General features: G+C 34.0%; 2 protein-coding genes across 3 annotated transcripts; both read right to left on the bottom strand.

Moving 5' to 3' along the window:
• Positions 1-6,014: 6,014 nt before the first annotated feature.
• LOC120337247 (protein phosphatase 1D-like) lies at positions 6,015-15,984 on the bottom strand. Of its 2 annotated transcripts, XM_039404976.2 has the most exons (11): positions 15,593-15,983; positions 14,545-14,666; positions 13,181-13,329; positions 12,590-12,770; positions 11,761-11,960; positions 10,331-10,503; positions 9,871-9,921; positions 9,259-9,402; positions 8,490-8,561; positions 8,199-8,271; positions 6,015-7,872 (listed from the first exon to the last, which is right to left on the bottom strand). In XM_039404976.2, exons 1-11 carry the CDS (start codon positions 15,939-15,941, stop codon positions 7,488-7,490), a joined length of 1,899 nt encoding a protein of 632 aa, XP_039260910.2. In that variant the 5' UTR covers positions 15,942-15,983; the 3' UTR covers positions 6,015-7,487. The 2 variants fall into 2 exon arrangements, with proteins under 2 accessions (XP_039260910.2, XP_039260911.2); XM_039404977.2 differs by lacking the exon at positions 8,490-8,561 and having other exon boundaries at positions 15,593-15,984.
• Positions 15,985-17,437: 1,453 nt separating this feature from the next.
• On the bottom strand, positions 17,438-18,295 carry LOC120337249 (CDP-diacylglycerol--inositol 3-phosphatidyltransferase-like). The gene is made up of 2 exons (XM_078116734.1): positions 17,567-18,295; positions 17,438-17,489 (listed from the first exon to the last, which is right to left on the bottom strand). Exon 1 carries the CDS (start codon positions 18,240-18,242, stop codon positions 17,577-17,579), a length of 666 nt encoding a protein of 221 aa, XP_077972860.1. The 5' UTR covers positions 18,243-18,295; the 3' UTR covers positions 17,438-17,489; positions 17,567-17,576.
• Between the last annotated feature and the right edge of the window lie 1,460 nt (positions 18,296-19,755).

The raw sequence follows: 19,755 nt of genomic DNA, 5'->3' as shown, positions 1-19,755 counted from the left end.
ATATCCTCACGCCCATATGCTCACATTAGTAATTTCTTTTTTGCAGATGCTGTTGATAAAGTAATTAATCCTCAGGCTACTTATTACAATATATTCATTCCGCCGATTATTTCTTTTCATGTGCAAAAAGATCATAAAAATAGCGTACGTCGGAGGTCGGAAATTGTTCCCATTACGCAGTGGCAATTGCTGCTGTCGTTTTATTTTATCAGATTATCAACTCCGTAATAAATTAATATATATACTGCATATGCAATTTGAAAGGATATGGATACTGTAGCAACAATGTAGCTACATGAATTATGATCTTCACAGCAGTCCTGTTTACGCACGATCTCTTCAAATGAAGGAGCATGGGATCAGGAACATCAAATTTTCAATAACTTTGAGCCCAAGGGTCGGTATACAATACAGCAAGTTAACTCCTCAAAGCATCTCAATTGTCTGGACCGCGGGGAATACACGAAAGTGGACAAACCGCCACTTTGGGTGAAATATATGGACACGTGGCCCAGAGCGAAGCAGTCCTTGCCTTTGACGTTACCGGTACCGTACCCTCAAAAACTTCCGAGTTTCGAGTAGCAACAATTTGTAGAATGAGCCGTGTTCCCATATTAAAAAGTAATTCAGCTAAATATTGGATGAAATATTAGATCCCATAGGATTCATAGAAAATTTAGAAAGAAATAAAAGTAATAGCCTTCTAGCAGAAAAATCAATCTTCAACTACTGAAAATTTCAAAGCAATTGGTCCAAAATTCGAAGAGAAAAGCGATTTTATAATGATGAAGACGAAAATTACTAAGAACAACAACAACAAAATATTAAAACGATCCACAGGTCCACTCACGTGTCCAATACCTAGCACTTTATCTGTGGACCGCCTGTAATCGCGCTGTGGATCCCTGTGGGTTCACCTGGACCATGTTGGAGAGCCCTTTGGGCTGTGAAAGAGTGAACTTTACCATCCCATCACAAAATACGCAAAACAAATGTGATTGATATGTAACACAATTATTGTGTAACAATCTTTTGTAAAACAAAAGTGATTCAAAGACCAGGCAATGTTATGGCTTATCATACAAGGATACTTTTTTCTTGACAGAGTGGTACGTCTATTCTTCACTTTATAGAAATTGAAAAATTTTTTAATATTTATTCTACATTTGTATTACAGTAAAAAAAGGGAATCTACAAAAAGATCATACTTCTTAAAATTGGAAACAGTATGTCAACTTTGTGGTAGAACAATGAGATATATATATCCCTATAGTTTGTTTACCAGATAAGTACCATTAAATGCTTGTAAATATTATAACCTATTGAAATTCTTTCCATTTAGATCAGTTTTTAGTTGGGAAAAGGGTTTCATTGCTTGCCCCGGTTGTTCCACTGACACAACCAGTAAAATACAACTGCTCTCCATTCCAGCCATGCCCGATGGTTGCAATTCTGTTGTGTATAAGGCGCATATCGTTGATTGTTGGACGCTTGCGCTGAGTATGGGCCACGATGTGTCTTTGTCCTTGACCGCAGCCCAACACGATGACGTAATGTTTATAGTTGGTTAAGACGACATGTTTCCTGAATTCAATAATTTTCGAATTTCGTGTTGCGTTACGCAAGATAAGGTTTTGACCACCATTCAGACACACGTCTTGGATATAACTTTCAAATTCTGCACGTCTGCTGTATACTTCGAAACCAGTGCGAATCCAGTCCACAAACACCAAATGTTGAGGATATTTCACATTAAAAAAATTAGAGCTAAAACCATCACTTGTGGGTTTTATATCTTCAATTGCAACACAATCATTGGCGCCATTTCTCTCCACTATGGATCTATACCAAATTCCCTTCAATCTCCTCCAGTCGATTTTGTCCCGGGGTTCCGGAAGGCCACAGTTTTGACAGGAAACAATGTAAAACAAGGCATTGAATAAAACCAGAATTTTACAAGTACTCATAGCCATCATACAAAATGTTATTTTAAGTTTAGAAGCTAGAAGTTTCGAAATAATACTAGACGTTGATTTCTATTCATAGAAGCATATAGAAATAGCATGTTCTGCCGATTAGAATGAACTTCAATCTGGTCATGGGCAAAACGTTCATAAAAAGAGTGCGCGTGCATAATTTTACATTTTTTTGTGCAAAATGGTGTTTTCATACTATAACCTCCTAATTTTGTTTATCAGATTATCAACTCCGTAATGAATGAACATATATATATATATATATATATTTACTGTATAGGTAATTTGGAACACAGAGGCTACTGTCAAAGGAACACGGGATGAAAAATACCAAGTTTTCAGTATTTTTGAACCCTACGACCGGACAACAAGTACAGTATCTGGACTTTCTGGGCCGCGGGGATACAAAAAAGGAACGAAATCTCAACATCCCGTGACTTCATTAATAGCCGATAGGCGCGATAATTCAGTGTGCCTCAGTGCGGTTTCTTATTTCTCGTAATACCTTCAAAATTTTTCTAACTAAATACATTCAATATGGGCGTAGTATGGCGAAGATGAATTGGTCTTTTCTGGTCCTTTCTCTTGCACCAATATCAGATAAAGTTATTATTCGTCTCACTTTGCATTAATTGAATCTAATAAGGGAACTACAGTATTATACCTTTTATGCAGCTACAGGCAATAATGCTGCGATAACGTTTATGATATAACAATGAGATGTAATGATGATGATTAAAAAGCCCTAAGAAAGTGGTTCCAAGTCTTTTTCGGCCTACGGCACAATAATAACGAAATGAAAAAGTCGCGATACACTTTATTACAAATCAAAGTTTTTCAAATACGTTATCCGCAAACATTATACGTTTCGACAGTAAATAATATTAAAACAATATTTCGGGGGTCAATTGCAAACAACTATTCATCGTTTTTAGCTTTTAAATATAAAAACCATCCATAGGTTCACGTTGGCAAAATACCTAGCTGTACTGGGTAAACAAATTGGCATCAGACAAATTGCAAGTATCACACAATACATATTTATAAATATTTATATGTGTGATCCAAACTACACCCATTACTATCGCTATAGAATAATGTTCATCTTGATTATTGCGTAATAATCTTGGGAATGTCATAAAAAATTCGAGGCACACTTCCAAGACTTTAGCATATTGGTTTCAAACTTTCTGAGCTTGCGGCGGGTAAGAAATTTACACATCGTGGCGGCACAATTTCAAGACCTTAGCGCAGTGTCTCTCAAACTGTGTGCCCGCGGCACTGAGTGATTACCAGGTGTGCCGTTTAGATTTTTAAAAATAAGCTATTCGTTTACGAAATTACCTGTTTTTTTATGCACTGTTTCCCCAAAATGGTTGGACGAATTTAAGCTACTTTCTTACAAATCCTATTCAATTATCGGTGCAAAAGCCATCAAAATAATCTGTCATTTGCATCTTCGTGGCTCTGTAAACACCGATTTTCTGCTTTGACTGAATTAAAAGAAAAGGGGAGCGACTTCATTGAATTGACTACAAAATGCGGGTGCGCTTGACAGCGACGGAACCTCGTTTCAATCTTATTTGTTTCTCAAAATTGGCACACCCATCGCATGAACATTTGCAGAATAAATTTGTCTAAAGCTAACTTTATTTTTCTACAAGTGTGCCGCATTTTTTTTTGATTTGCTTAGTGCGCCGCGAGCAAAATTTTTTTGATAACCACTGCTTTAGCGCATTGGTTCTAAAACTTTCCAAACTTGCGGCGCGGTAAAAAATTTGCACATACAACTTGGCGGCACACTACAAGACCTTAGTGCAGTGAGCGGGAAGACGGGAACCAACGGCTTGCGAGCCATATATGGCTCTTTTTGTGACGGCATATGGCACCCAGAGAAATCTAATATTGCAAGGCTGAGCTTACTATTTTTACCTGATTTCAAACTCTTTTATAGCCAAATTTGGCGAAAAATTTGCCAATACGTTTGAAAACGCGCGCTCTGCGCATGTCTATATTATATCAGAGAATTGCCCGACTGTCATCGTGAGTCGTGACAAAACTAGAGGATTTTGAAACATATTTTGTGATATAACAAAGCGATAGAGTTGCGGCACAATAAAAAAAGTCTTACATCCGTTTGTACTGTATATTTGTAATATTTATATTGAACTAGCAAAGCCGATCGATATTTAAAGTTGTGCTGCATGTGAACGGTCAGTCGTTCAAGGCCCTCAGCGACAATATGCAGCATCAGAAGTCACATGAAATACATATTGACATTGTATGTGTTGACTTTTGGGTAAAAATTTAAGACATGGTGATGAAAAGTTTGGTGATAAAATTTTTTATATGGCTCACATGAAAATGCAATTGAAAATAGGAACTTTTTTGGCTCTCTTGAACAAAAAGGTTCCCGAACCCTCTTAGCGCATCGATTCTCAAATTTTCCAAGCTTTCGAGGCCGTAAAAAATTTATACAACGTCGCGGCACACTTATTACAAAAAAAGTTTTAAATGATATATTTGATAAACTAATAAGGTTGAAACGAGAATATCGGGTGGAGACCGAATACTTATCGATCGAAATTCAGGGAATCCCCCAAAACAGAAACTGCGGTTTCGATTCATCTACTCTTACTCCATAGCGACACCGTGTGTCTCATCACTAATTAATTATTAACTCGCTAATTATACGACATAATTCATCCAAAATCAATAGGCTTCTGATACGAGATATGATGAATGCACATGCAAAATTTGGAGCGGATTCAACCTCACTTTCGTGAGATATCGCGTGTATCTAACAGACAAACACACAAATACCTATCAACATACTTACCGATCAAGATCGATAAGTAACAAAGGTACGTCATTGCCAAGCAGACTCGCATTGCGTCGATTCCCAGAACTTGTCCCCGATTTTGTTCCTAATTTCTATCACAGCAGAAAATTCACATTTGCAAAGCCTTGGAGCTAAGCTACAAAAAACTCGTACTGAATGTAAACATTTTTATATTAGCGTTTACACTTTCGCCGAACTGTATCTCACTTCGCTTATGATCATGTTTTACAAAATACTTTTCCATGCTTCAACATGAAACTTAGTTTTGAATAAACAAACAATTCCCTGCATTGGAAAAACTAAATATCAAGTAAACTTAGTGAATACTGCTAGACGGTTCTAGGAAAATGCGCCACAGAAAATTTTGCCGGAGGAGATTTCGTAATTGTGATAGCATGAAGAACGCCGCAAGACATTTCACTGTACAACAAGTGTTTGTGATAAAAACAGTTTATATAGGGTTAGCCCTTCAATACCGAATCTTTTTTAAATAAAAGGGTACTTCGAAAACTGTTTTTATCACGAATACTTTCTTTACAGCAAGATGCTCTTGCGGCTATTTTTATACGGTGAATTTTCCGGACACGATATCAGACTAAACACAAATCCTGTTAATTTGAAAAACTCAAAGGCACACCCGAGAATCTCTCTCGGCACACAGAGTTTAGACCGACCGCGCTTAGCGGCACACAATTGGGAAAACCCTGTCCTAGGGTTGGATTATCCAGATAGTTTTGAAACTGTTAACTGGATAATAAAAAAGAGTAAATAATACATATGCTCACTAGTGATTTTGATACTTCTTGTCAAGTCTGCTAAATGTGATTATTATGTAATAGAATAGCGCATTCGCTTTATAAAAATAGGTTGTAACTATAGACAAGGCTGTAAACGAATTCAGTTGAATATCCTTGAAGAGTTGGGTGCAAGGTTGGGGCAGTCTTGATGACTATACTTTCCTGTCGCTGTTTTTGCCATTGGGTTTCCGGTATAAAATGAGCGCATGTTCAATCAACGCCACGTATGCTATGTATCATCTGTTTAACCGGATAGTTATAATACGACATATACGGATATATCTGTAATCCGGATAGTAACAATTACAGATATCCGAACTTATCCTATAATTATAATAGCCCCAATCGCCACCTGTATGGCGTGGCATAGCAGGATGTCGATGATTCTATCAACTCGCATTGATTAAACCTAGTTTTATTGAAATATAAAAGACGTTCACATGAAATATGAAGTGGAGTAAACTGTTTACAATAGTGTAAAGACAAAGGTATGAGGGAGAACATAAAACCATCGGTAACAAAATTCTGAATAAAATTTCATTAGAACATTTAGTCAATCATTATCACTACTTTTTTAGCATTTCGAAAAAAAAATGAAGCAACAAGAACATATTTTAACAATTTCAATATTAAAAAGCAAATTACAGTCAGCAGAGATGAAATGAGTGCAGTTGGAAATCCATTCATATAAAACGACATTAAACAGAGAAAACTCCTGCACAGGAAAAGAATAAAAAGAATTTCTTAAATAAAACACAAAACGTAGTCACAAAAACAACAGATTAAAATGTTCTATTAATCGTAAGTTTGTAAATAAAAGGAACCAAAAGCTACCTTTAAATACGCAACCAGAACAGCACATAAAGTACTGATTGTGCACCAAAGCTATGTAAAACACTGGCTTTTAACCTACACTCAACATGAGGAGATTTTTGTACCAGATTTAATTTCCAATATTTGAACTGATCTGTTTTGTAGAAAATCACTCAAAATCTATCATTATATGTAATCGTTGCTATAATAACAGCCATAAGAAAAAAAGTTTCCAAACACCCAAATTTAGCCAAAGTAGTTTCCTAACTTAATGAAGTACACAAAGTATGTATATCCGAATTAGAAGTCAATGATAGAATATGTTTCTTAAAAATAAATAGTTTTCCATGCATGCTTGATGAATAAACGTCTTCAATTAAGTGATGAAATAATATTTATATTGTCATGCTGATATTCCCATAAAAGTCGGAAATTAAAAAAAAACGGCCTGTTTTCTTGCATGAAAAGCTCATTCTTATATTAGGATTCTACCACAGTAAATAATAAGCATTACAAATTTAGTTAAAATTAACATAGAAACAAATGAAAAGCTTTCATCGACAAAAGACAAACTGATTACACAGAACAACAATTTGAGTGGCAACAATCCATTTCAAAAAGAATACTGATAATGATTTTTATTAACGAAATGACAAATAATAGCTCCAGACATCCAGTAAAACAAAATTGGATAACCAAGCAATAAAAATTGGTCATCAAATGGTTTAGTTTGGTCTATAACTTGATGAAGTGCAGTTTTTCTTCAGGGTCTTGTCATCAAAGCTAGTACACAAAGCTATGAGGCTTTCAAACTTTCTTTAGTCTAATATTTATAGAAAGAAAATTCAGTCAATTAAAATTTTAAAATACAGCTAAAATCGATATTAAAATAACTACTAAAAGCGAGAACGGCTTCCCATTGCTGCAATTCTTTTGGCAGTAAAAATAATTTCTATACACTTTCGAGAAGCATCCTCGTAATGAGAAAAGCAAAAAAGGTACTGGTACATTTTAGACTTCATCTAGCTTGGTTGGCAGAAATTGATAAAACTGGTCGGCTTATTTCGAAATTTTTGCTGGAGTTTTAGGAACACGAGTACTTCTTCGCGCCAGGACAGGTTCACTTTTACGTCTTGCAACAGGGTTTAGTTTTGGAGCAGGTTTAGCTGTTTGTGATTTGACTGCGAGTCTTTCAGCAGAGTTTGGTCTCTTTTGAAGTGACGTTTGTGCAGATTTTCCCAATTTTTCTGTTCTTCTTTTGATAGTTGCGGCTGTTTTTGCAAGTGCAGGTGTCGATCTACGAGTTTCAGTTCGTCCTGCCCTCTCCGACGGTGAACCAATCTTGCGACACTTGGATGCCGTTGTTGTAAATTCTTCAGATTTTCTACGCTTAACAGCTTTCTTTTCTCCTTCCTTGTCATCGTTGTTCTTGCCGTGTGATGATCTACATAAGACAAACAAGTTTAGAATTTTCTTCTCGTTACAAAATACGCTGAGAATTGAAATCGAAGAAACTTCATCTGAGTTCCTAACATATGGGACAGGATATTATCTTATGAAAGAGGAAAGTCGTTAAGATGGGTAATCGCATGATGAACCACGGTGCCTCGTGTAGTTACCAGTCAACTTCAGGTATGGGAATAATTAATCCATTTATTTGTTCCAGATGCAGTAACCTGTGATATATAAATATACAGAGCCCTTTTTGGGGTAAAAAACATGAAAAAACGTATAATAAAAAGGTTTGTTCGAAATTAAGTTTAGAAGTACCTTGTGGATCGCTTCGTCGATTTTTCAATATCTTTGGATAATCTCCTTGTAACTCTACGTACTGGTTTTGATTCTAAAATAATAAAATTCGGGCATTACACATATTAATGAGAGGATTTTAGAAATCAAACCTAAATTCCACCAAAACTGGCAAAGAAATAGCATGCTGCAATATCAATCTTGTAAAAATCATAATTTGTGAAAACATACACAAAAATATAACTTTTAGGATTCGATAACATACAACACAATCCACGACACAAAACCTACTGTCTCGTTTACTGCACAGACCTGAAGTATCATCGTCGTTTCCAGATTGATTTTCGGCAATATTACTACTGCTTGGTTTATCAATATCATCCCCTGTACAAAAATTGGTATAGGTACCAATGATACCAAACTAACTGAACCAAAAACTCGAATATGATTTCGAATATGATTTATAGGACTTAATTAAGCTTTGCTGCGCTGATGTTATGTGGAAAGGGCAATATTTAACCATATGACAAATTTAGCCATATTATTATTAATAAAAAATAATACTGCTAGACACAGTGGAAAAACGAGAATTTTGTACTTTGCTTACACTAAAGATTGGCATACAAGAATCATGTAGGGTGAGCAAGATAATCCAGTTCAATCATTTACCGTAAAATTCATGTAGTATGTAATACGGGTACAGCGATTCTGTATGGTTTCAGTAGACCAAGGCATTTAAGTGGTTTTAAGTCAAATTATTCTGAGGTGAGTTTCCTTTATTGAGTGGGAAATTCTGGGGGTGAGTTTCCATTATTGAGTGGGAAATTAAAAAATTCTTCTCTGATTCTAATTTATTCATTTTTATGTCATTCAATACTACTGTGTAACCATCAACATACAAAATATCAGAAAGACAAAAATGCATCGAAAAACAAGGTATTCTTACTGATGCAGCAATTATATGGATTCTAAATATACCATTTATTTTTCTTCGAAATTCCATTACTACTAGTATTCATTCTTTTTATTTTAAGGAGATTCCAACCCACCGAGCAAGAGTACAGAACTACAGAGTACATACCTTCACTGGTCGATTCTGACATCATGTCGTCAAGCCTGTTCCTCCTGTTAGATCGAACTAATTTTGGAATTGGTTTGCAAATGCGATTCTCATCAATATCACCACTTGATGAAGATATGCTGCTGTCCTGAAGCGGCTCCACATCTAAACACAAGAAATGCATTTGGAAAACGATTTGTGTATGAAGATTTCAGCACAAAACGAGATGCGCCAAGTAACCGAATGGTCCAATTACAATTTCGTGGAGTTTTTGATCACATAACAAAATATCCTGAGTCATTCAACGAACAACTCAAGACTCCGTGAGAAAAATTCCAACAGTGGTTCCACAGCAACAAACTCAAAGAAAAGTTTTTGACAACAAAACTTCAGAATATGGAAACCTTCTTTAATTGTCTGCTGAATTTTTTTAGTCTTGATGCTTTTTGAGTTTATCGAAAATTTTAATTAAATCTATCACCATATGATGTCTGCTCCAATTCTAATATCAGTGGACCTACAACCTCACAGCTCTGCCAACTTGGCAACAAAACAACATTCAAAAAATCACATTTTCTACTATTGTTGACAATGCCTTTGAAAAATATAGGTCTTTAAAACTTTAGCCAATACCTTTGGAACTTAAATCAGATGATTCAGCTTCAACTTGAGGTGGAATGGGAGCTGAAAAGAGGGGAAATTGAATTGAAATGCATGAAATCAACCATACACAAGGATTCAGAAAATTTTCTTCAGTCAAATTTACTATCTTTCATAGGTACTTTCATATCCAAGTAATAAGGTGATAATGTAATAGATAATATGTAACATTTTCTATAATTTGAAATATATTAACCCTTCGGATGTCAACATTTTACCCAAAAAGATTCTTGATTTAGCTGCAAAGTAGATTGACTTTATGACTGATGGGTGAATTTTCCTCATTTCAATTATTGGAAAAATATTTTATTCATATGTATAGGTTTGTTGTTACATTATTCAAAATGTTTTGGACAATGCTATTAAAATAAAAATAATGATTCACTCACAACTAAGAAGATATGATGAATAAATATTGAACAAGCCTACTTACCACCAAGGGGAACAGGTACCAAACCAGTTCTGGTTTCATCTTCAAGTCTTGGTGTAGGTGGATCTGAGTTAACAACCTCAGTTTCCTTGTCAGCATTTCGATAGGGCATGTTGTCATCTGGAGTTTTGGAGCCTTCTAGTCTTGCACTTGTCCAACTTTCAGAATAAGTATCCCTTCAAAAAGTGTATATGAGTGTTAGTTTTCAATAGACAGATGTACAACAGAAAATCAGAGTAGGGTGTTAAAGTATGAGCCAGTGCTTTCTGATGTATTCAATGCAACGATGCTCTAGAATTCTAGATGCTCTAAATCAGTGGTCAGCAATTTTTTGTTCCTCGTCATTGGTCATTGGCGGGCTACACATATTTTAAGAAAGTTGAAAGTTGAAAACTTTTTTAATAAAAATAAAGCTGTGATACATGTCTCGAATAGAATATAGATTTATTTCCTCATTGCATTGCAACTAAAAAAATTCCATTTGAATAGTTTCGGCGCCATTGAACCCTTTGCACTTGGCATCAACTTTTCTGCGTTTTGTTGCCATTTGTCTAATTATTATCAAATTATAGTCTCATTAAACGAGTAATAGTGAATTATATACTTGTTAGGTTATAATATAATTTAGTCTACACATGTCTCACATCACAATAAATTCTGTTACATAAAGAATATACCGGTAATTGTCAAAACAGCCGTTTTGTTACTATAATTCAGTGAAGCATTGTGGGCCGAATTATATTACTCAGCGGGCCGAATTATATTACTCAAAGCATCGCGAGCTGGACCGACCCCCGCTCTGAATGAATCGAATAATCGAATCGTTTCAATTTATCATTCTGAACAATCAAATTTTCAATGTATCACCAAATTTAGAATATATTAAATATTCACAAGGGCAACCCATCAGATCATACAACAATGATAGTTCATACTCAACCATACATAGACAAACCTCTGAGGAGGATAATAGGAATATATAAAACCCTATATTCACATTGATCATATTATAATAAGTAAAAATGAATGTCTCTTTCAGATATGAGTATTGATTTAAAAAGATTTTCTTATTAGTCGTGTTGTTGGACGTGGAGTGGGGAGTATGGAAATTTTAAATTCTTCGAAGTCGTTGTTGGAATTTCAGAATTTGGAAGTTAAAATTTCACACAGAAAGTCAAAAAGCATTCTCAGAAGACTATTAAAGAATGTGTCCATACAAAAAAATACCATTATCAAAATTTGGTTAGAGTCTCTGACTCAAATTTCATCAACCTGAGTCGAAAGTCTGAGTCATTTTTATATAGCATGGAGTTTTGTGTAAATTTTTTTCACAGCCTTGGGCTGTACCTAAAATGGAGGAATCAGAAACCAATTTCGCAATGTACCTAATTTGCACAACAATTTTCATTAAAAAAATATATTTTCTCTGAAACCTTTTCTTAGCAGTCGATTCCATTTTCTTTCTTTCAATATAAACAACAATAACGCTTGTGTTATCTGCTCTCATCGCCCGCATTTTCCATCTATCCAATGCTAGTTGTACTAATTCATGTGCAGGAGTACCAGTTACTAATTTTTGTTGCTTTCTTTGATCAAATGTCCCAGCACTCGTGACAGATTCATAAGGACGAACCTAGTTATTCAAAAAAACTTAATATATGATGAACTATTAAATGTGATCTTAATTTCTAGGTTTAGGCTGTTGATGGACGCTAGATGCCTCCAGTCACTTCTTTCCGGTTTTCTTATTGGCCTTTTCTGCTGCCTTGGTTTGTTTTCATGTCATCTCAATTGCATTCACTCTATTGGAATAGCAGGATAAACATAATCTAACTGAGTGATTAGGGCCATATTTGAAACCAAAACTGGGACATTTCTGAATGAGGAACCATTTCAATATACCAGATTCGAACTGAAAGAACTATTGACATCGTTTGACAGCCATTTTAAATGTAAAATTGCTGATTTTTAACGGCGCATTATACATGTTCAACAAATTTAATGACCTATACTGAACCAGGAAGATAATAGCTCGACCGAACTTATCACGTTTGAGATACAACTCGTCCAGAGCCGAGTTTAGAGCAAGCTGTGTCAACTGCGAATTACAAACTGTCATTTTAATAAAAATATGTGTGCTTGCACAAATATACCTTGGACAAACGATAAAGAATTCCTTCATTCACATCAGATAAAAAACTGCCTTTTTTAATATTCTACCGAAACACATCAGAATCGATGTAAACTTCATACAAAATTTACCATATTCCAAAGTCCGTCACTTGCAAGTACAATAAATTGTTCTCTTCCATCAACTAAGTCATAGCAATGCACATCAGGTACTGGCGATACTATAAATTCATTTAATTCTGAATTGAAGCTCCATAAATCACCGAGTGAACGTGCAATTGCAAGAAATGGTATTCTGTCAAGTTTTGTGCTTCTAAACAAGAAATAACAATACATAACAAGGGGGATCATTGAGCTTATTGAAAATTACTTGACTAGTATTACAAGCTGAAATTGGAAGGAAATATATTAAAAAATAAATTTTGATAAAATATATTTCTAGAAAAAGGAAAATTTGTCATTTTTCAATACAAATTATACTATGTTAGCATTGTGAGAGTTGGTATATACTACAGTTCAGCAACCGTAATTAACAACACAAAATACTGATATTTCACTGAAATGCATCTGATACGATTGTTTGCATTGTGAAAGTTGGTATATATCAGGGATTTTCCATGTATTTAACAACACAAAGTAATGAAAAATAATGTATGAGATTATAAAAGTTCATTATTTTTATTTCGGCTCATTGCACCATAATATTTATCGTAAATGTTTTACCTTCTGATTGGACCACTGTGTGTTATTTTAGGTCTGTTCCATACGACTCTATTTACTCCAGCTTTATTCATAACACATCCTCCACAGTGTTCAATTCTTTTTTTTTCTTCTGGTAATTCAGGTTTATGATCAACGGTCAGCTCCATAGCCTGGAATAGATATGATATAATGATATCACCAGCACATAGCACCATCATATTTATGAGGTGTTTTCCTTCCCACTTTCTGAATAAAGTTCTTTTAATTAAAAAGCCACTGATAACTTAAGGAGTAACTATTATAAAAAGATTAGTATCTTCCTAGTTCAGCATTGCTCAACTAATTTTTTCACAATCATTCACATAGCTATTGGCATATTTCCGGAAATACTGTAAGTCCGTAATACGGTTTTGCTCTATCTGCATGGGTGTAAGACTTATGGACAATATTCGAAAATTTTAAATCAAAATGAACTGTGATAAGTATTTGGGAAAACAGAACCATTTAGAGCATTTTTACTGATTGTTATGGACCTGAACTGCTTCAATACTTCTGCCAATCAGTATAGTATTGGTAAGTGTGAGTGTATTGGCACCAGGATCGTTTTCGTGGGTCTTGGCGTTTCAGTGGTTGCTCATAAATTTGCTCAGATATGACTCTGATTGAGTGCAAGTGAAGTGTGACCTATCCCTAATAAGTAAATGAAGTTTCAGTGTACATAGCTACTGGATTTAATATTGAAGGTGGCAAATTCCAAAACTCCACGAAATAATGAAAATATTGAACTAAATGAACACTCAATTCAAGAATATACTAATACCATCGAGATAAAAAAAATATAACATTCTGATAAAATTGTTTTGTATAAATGGTAAATTAAGAATAGAAACTAAACAAAACATAAAGCAATTGCAATACAGACTCAGCCTAATTGCTTATTAAATTTGAGCAATGGTTTGTGAAATGGGAGTATCGTATATTGACATCTTTTCTCTTTACACAATATACAGAATAATTGACTAAATTACACCACACAGCTGTAATGGTATACAGAGGTAGGCACACAGTCAACAAAGGTTCTAATACGATGACAAAAAGCATCGACATTGTAATGCAACACTAGTATAGGTTAGCTTTGAATGACCCATCAAAGTATTAATATTTTTGAAGTGCTAAATAAACAAATTCTTTGGTATATCATAAACAGAAACGAGAAATCTTGAAATATGTACAAAGATAATCTGTTGATGACCACCCTATAAACAATATTAACTAGAATCACTTCTGTATATTTTATTAGTAGACGTAAGTTTGGCTGAAACTATATAAGCTAATAGTATAAAAGTCAACATAACAGCAAGTTTTTGTGAAAAATAATAATTTACCTGAAAAGCCCTGGCATTATTTTTGAAGCGATATTCTCTTGTTCCCATGACTACCATTGAATCACCAACATTAGCAACGTACATCTTGTTTCCTCGGATAAGGACCAGACTAACAGTTGTACCTAAAAACAAAAAAAGCAGGTATCACAATATTTTAATATGATGAAGAATTTCTCACAATATAATATAAGCTATACCACATTGGCAGCTGGTATAAAATGATTTAGTTAACTTAGTAATTATTTCTGGCTTGCAAGTTGTGAACAATACATATTTTTTTCCTAATTGAATTTTTTATTTAATTCTAGATGTACCAACATTAAAAGATAACAGAATATAAAAATAGCTAGTTTCTATGTAAAATTTAGTCATTTTACATGAATTAAACCACAAAAATTTACACATACGGTCTATGGACATCCGAAATTAATTGGATATTTCCAGCATATCAGATTATTTAAACATCCTTATTCATGATTTATAATTCTCAGATTGGTGAAATAAGGATATTTCGATGCTGTACATATTCCAGTGAGTAGTGGTAAATATTTGGTCATCTGTTCTCAGAGACAACAAGCAATACCACAGGGTGGCCCCAGAAATGGAACCCATAAATTTTTTAATAACTTCTAAGAACATGAAGACAATTTATTCAACATTCTCTTGTGTGTATAAAATTGTAGGCTACCCAGAGGTTTCAGTAATTCACGACGTTTGACACAAAAGTTATGTCTCTCTAGAAAGCTCCAAAAGACTTGGTTCTGTTTTGGCCATCCTGCATAGATAACAATTATGTAACTAAACATATCAAACATCAATACTATTGATTAGTTGACTTTTAAAGCATGTTGCATCAATAGCATATATGTTCGATAATACTGATTTTAAATCACGCATTCTATTGTTGAATATTTATAAATAAATTTCCCATTGGCATGCAGCTAAGTCATAAGTTATTGATAAGACATTTGTTATAATGAATAACTATGATAATGATTGAAATATTCAAACATGATATTGATTCCTATTTATGGGGTATGTTACAAACCTGCTGTACTGGGATGTCCGTTATACGTCTTTGGCCATGTGGGTAAATGTTGCCACATTTGGTGATGTGTTGCGATAAATCCGTCTTTTATTGACTTCTTAACTTGTTCAACATCTTTAGAAAAAAATCCTTTTTGACATTTAATATTGTCTAAAATATTGTCTCTGGCAAAATGTGCGGCTTCTTTGCCGCCATGTCCATCAAATATAGCAAATGCGGCATATTCCACAACTTTTTTGTTTTGTTTTGCACGTTCGAATTGCACTGCCGTCACATCTTCCATGTATCTCCTTCCTCCTTGATTCACCTCAGCAGTCACTCGTAAATTCCAACAATTTGTGGGAGACATGGTAGACAGCAGATTACATTAGCTTGATATTTGCATACATAAAATAAAACAAATTAAACATAATTATGGAAAAAATTACAAATTTTTTTTTCAGGTTTTGAATTTTTTACCTAAAAGAGCTGTCCCATCTACATAATAGGAACTGGACCAATCTGACCTACAGAAGTTAAAACAACTGCTCGAACATAAAGAATAATAAATATAGCAAAAATGAAGAAATTACAGTATGTTGAAACAAAGGTTACAAAAAGGTAGACTAGAATATTTCGGTGTTTGTTCAAAGCAAGGCTTCGGGAACTGAAATCTATCACATTTTCCAAAATAAGTTATTTCGCCATATCTCAAAAAATTCGAGAAAAAATATTTGATCTTAAAATATATATATCTTTTAAATAAAAGTACCTGGAGATGTCCAAATGAAATGAAATATTTGAATATGCAAAAATTATGCACTGAATTTTTTTTAAATTTAAACAAAAAAAATTAACTTTAGAAAGTTTTACCAATGAAACTGAGATTTGCTTAGCACAAAATGCTTGTGAAAATAGAAACTATGGTATCTATAACTAAAAATGGTACATGATCTAATAAGAGCATATTCTGTATACAAATATTTTATCAAAAATTCCAAAACATTCAAATTTTTCAGTTTTTGCCATCTATGCACGTAATTTGTATTTCAAATACCATATAAAATTAATTATTTTGTCCTATTTTTTTACATGATTAAGAAACAACAAAAAAAATAAACACAAACAGATACACGTATAATACAACTTTACAGCCCGCGAATATGTCAGTATTTATTATGATAGCATAGTTGAGTAGTAATGTACAGGAGTAGAATAAACGAAGACTTCCTGCACGAAGAATACAAAGTAGATGTATATTATAACAATACCTACCACGAAGGTGCAAAAATGAAAACTTTATGCACAATATTTTGCTCAGGTAAATGGAAGTTTTTTAGATTTAAATTACAAAATATTATGGAAGATTCTATAATGTTCAAATTCAAACAAATATTATACCAGAAATATTCATTCTAGTTTGAAAAACTAAAACATGTTCTTGTTTCAATCAGTTATTCGCACAGTGCCTACTTTTATATCTGAAGATCTCAATATATATATAAACCAATTATAGTGTTAATTTAAATCAGTTGAAATGTTAATTTAATAAGTTAAATTTACAAATTATTTTTGATTATTACGAATCATTTTGCTGTATAATGAATCAGTTTATAACCACCAATCATCTAAATAAATAGCAGAATAAAAAACGGGGATCCATTATTCATTGTGCAATGATATAACAAATTTCAGAGGCAATATAGCGACTATAATAAAATCATACTTAAAAATACAGATTCGATAAACGAATTATTTTTTGCTGAAATTGCTGAACAAATACAGAGGCAATAGAGCTACTATAATAAATCATACTTAAAAATACAGATTCGATTGAAAGAAATTTTTATACTGAAATTGCTTCCCAGCTCCAACACGTCATGTCAGTCCATCTCCGAATTAACCAATTTCAAATTGCCTGAACGCAAATTTTTCAATCAATATTGCACTCTTATACATTGAAGATTTCAACACAGTAAACCAGAATAAGCAAACCTATTTCAAACTATTCAGCTTTGGATCGTTCTTCAGCATCCACTTCTGCAAGTCTTCGCGAAGCATCAACCAAATGTATCAAACTGATCACTGCTTTTCCGATCATGATGGGTGTACTGAGGTAAAGAACCAATCGGACAAGACCGAGATTCAATCCAGCGAATTCTATCAACGGGCCTTCAGTGAAATGCAAGAGATACAGCATGGCAAAGAATAATTCATTTCCACTGCACATTGCAAACAATACAGGCCGGGATGTGTAGTACAGCCGCATGATCGGGTTCCCCTCTAAACCAATGCTTTTGTGACTTGTTCCTCCAAGCTGAGAAACATGCAAGTGCATCCAATGGCTTACAATATCAAGTGCTAAGCTCATTTGAAACCAGAACATATATTGAGGGTAAAATGTAGCAAGTGCCACACATAAACAAGCTGTGGCCGCACGGTCCGTCAACTGATCCAACATTGCACCAAACTTTGTTCCTTGATTAAGAAGACGAGCTGCATGACCATCAAATGCATCTAGGAATCCACTGAGAATATAACACGCGGCAGCAATAATATAATTTGTTTTGATAAAGTAGAATGCTACTATAGCAAGCACGATTCTCCCATAGCCAATCAGATTGGGTACAAACATAAAAATATCATGTGCAGTAACTATCTTTTTAGTCATTTTGATCTACGAATAATTTATAATCTGTGAAGGCAATTGAAATACTTATGAAATTTAAAAGTGCTTAACTGTTCAAAAATGATATCATATATACTACATAAAAGAGATGATTGATAATTCTGTAATTGTCCAACAACCATAGTAATAATTCAGTAATTGATAAAAGGGTATTTTTTCGAATGAAGTATTATAATACTGTAATACTTTTATTTGTAAAACATTCACAGATTCAAAGTGCAAATTAGCTGACCATCCCAGCCTATACCATTCAGCCATATCTGCATACAGGCATAGCTGCATAGGGGCATATGAAAAGAACAACTCTTAAAATTTGCTACCTCTGTACCCGGATGCAAATTATCTACCTACCCTACTATCTGACTACGACATTAAAAAATATTGCGCTGTGTTGGAGAACAGAAGAATGACTGCAGAATTTGTCTGCATGTAAGGACATATTTCTGTATTTTCAGTATGTATACAAAGAGCGAACATATAATTTATTACAGTACGGCACACACAGACACATAAGATCTGAAGATTCCATGACTGTCTGACTGTGTTGATATGCTGATATATGAAAAAAACACCGTCTGACGGTGACATTACAGCATTAAGACTGTAAAATGGGTAAAACGAGGAGCAATATCTGGGTATGCCGTAAAATAAATACTGACATAAGATTGTAGGTTAGTCTATAATGTTTTCCAGACTATTAACAAAGCTAAATTGTGAAATTCATTCCTGTCGATTATTATTTTTGCCTGTTAATTCCAATTTCAGTTAAAATAATTGATCGCTGTGGAAGTTTCAGAATATTATTGCATGGTCTGATTTCCGATAGGAGAAAATAAATATACATTACCCATATAAAAATTGTATTGTAGCACTGCCGAACACATGAAGGGCGATAAAATACAACAGCGTATAGTCACAATTACAACTTATCGTAGAGCAAAAAATAAACAAAGTCCAGAATTCAAACACAAAGACTAAAAGGCGCAACCAGCAACGTCTGTTTGAAGAGCAGGAGCGCCCCAAGTGGATATTATTTTGTAATTTATTTGTGACGCAACAAAGAAAATTATGCATCCGTTGGGTATTTAAATTTAAAAGAAATTGTTGCGTAACACAAGATAATTAATCAGCTGTTCGTGACGAATCATAAAATGGATACTGAACAATTAAAAACCAGGAAGATTTTATGTCTGGTTTGTTGAGAATCAAATCAGATGGCCACTGTTTGGATGATTAAATGTCCTAATTGCTACATCCTAGGATATTTTGCCCATAATTACGTACCAGTTTTATACGCTCAATCATTATTTATTTTAAAACTGATATTGCAACTCATTCAAATTAAATTACTTTCATGGGTTCTAACGTTTGATTCCGTGGAGGATAATTATGTGTGAGAGGATTGCTGCCACCGCCGTGGGATGGTATACGTAACCACAGGTCGGTTACAGCTTCCTCTACCAACAAATCCATGTATCTGAAACAAATACCTGGC

This window comes from Styela clava, chromosome 10 (genome assembly GCF_964204865.1).
Source record: "Styela clava chromosome 10, kaStyClav1.hap1.2, whole genome shotgun sequence".
Taxonomy (NCBI): domain Eukaryota; kingdom Metazoa; phylum Chordata; class Ascidiacea; order Stolidobranchia; family Styelidae; genus Styela; species Styela clava.
This window is presented reverse-complemented; position numbering and strand designations above follow the sequence as displayed.

Coding starts and splice junctions, on each gene's coding strand:
- LOC120337247 (XM_039404976.2), bottom strand. CDS start 15,941: ATGTCTCCCACAAATTGTTGGAATTTACGAGTGACTGCTGAGGTGAAT. Junction 13,330..14,544: donor ATAATGCCAGGGCTTTTCAG/GTAAATTATTAT, acceptor TATCTATTCCAG/GCTATGGAGCTGACCGTTGA. Junction 10,504..11,760: donor GAATCGACTGCTAAGAAAAG/GTTTCAGAGAAA, acceptor CACTTTTTGAAG/GGATACTTATTCTGAAAGTT.
- LOC120337249 (XM_078116734.1), bottom strand. CDS start 18,242: ATGACTAAAAAGATAGTTACTGCACATGATATTTTTATGTTTGTACCC.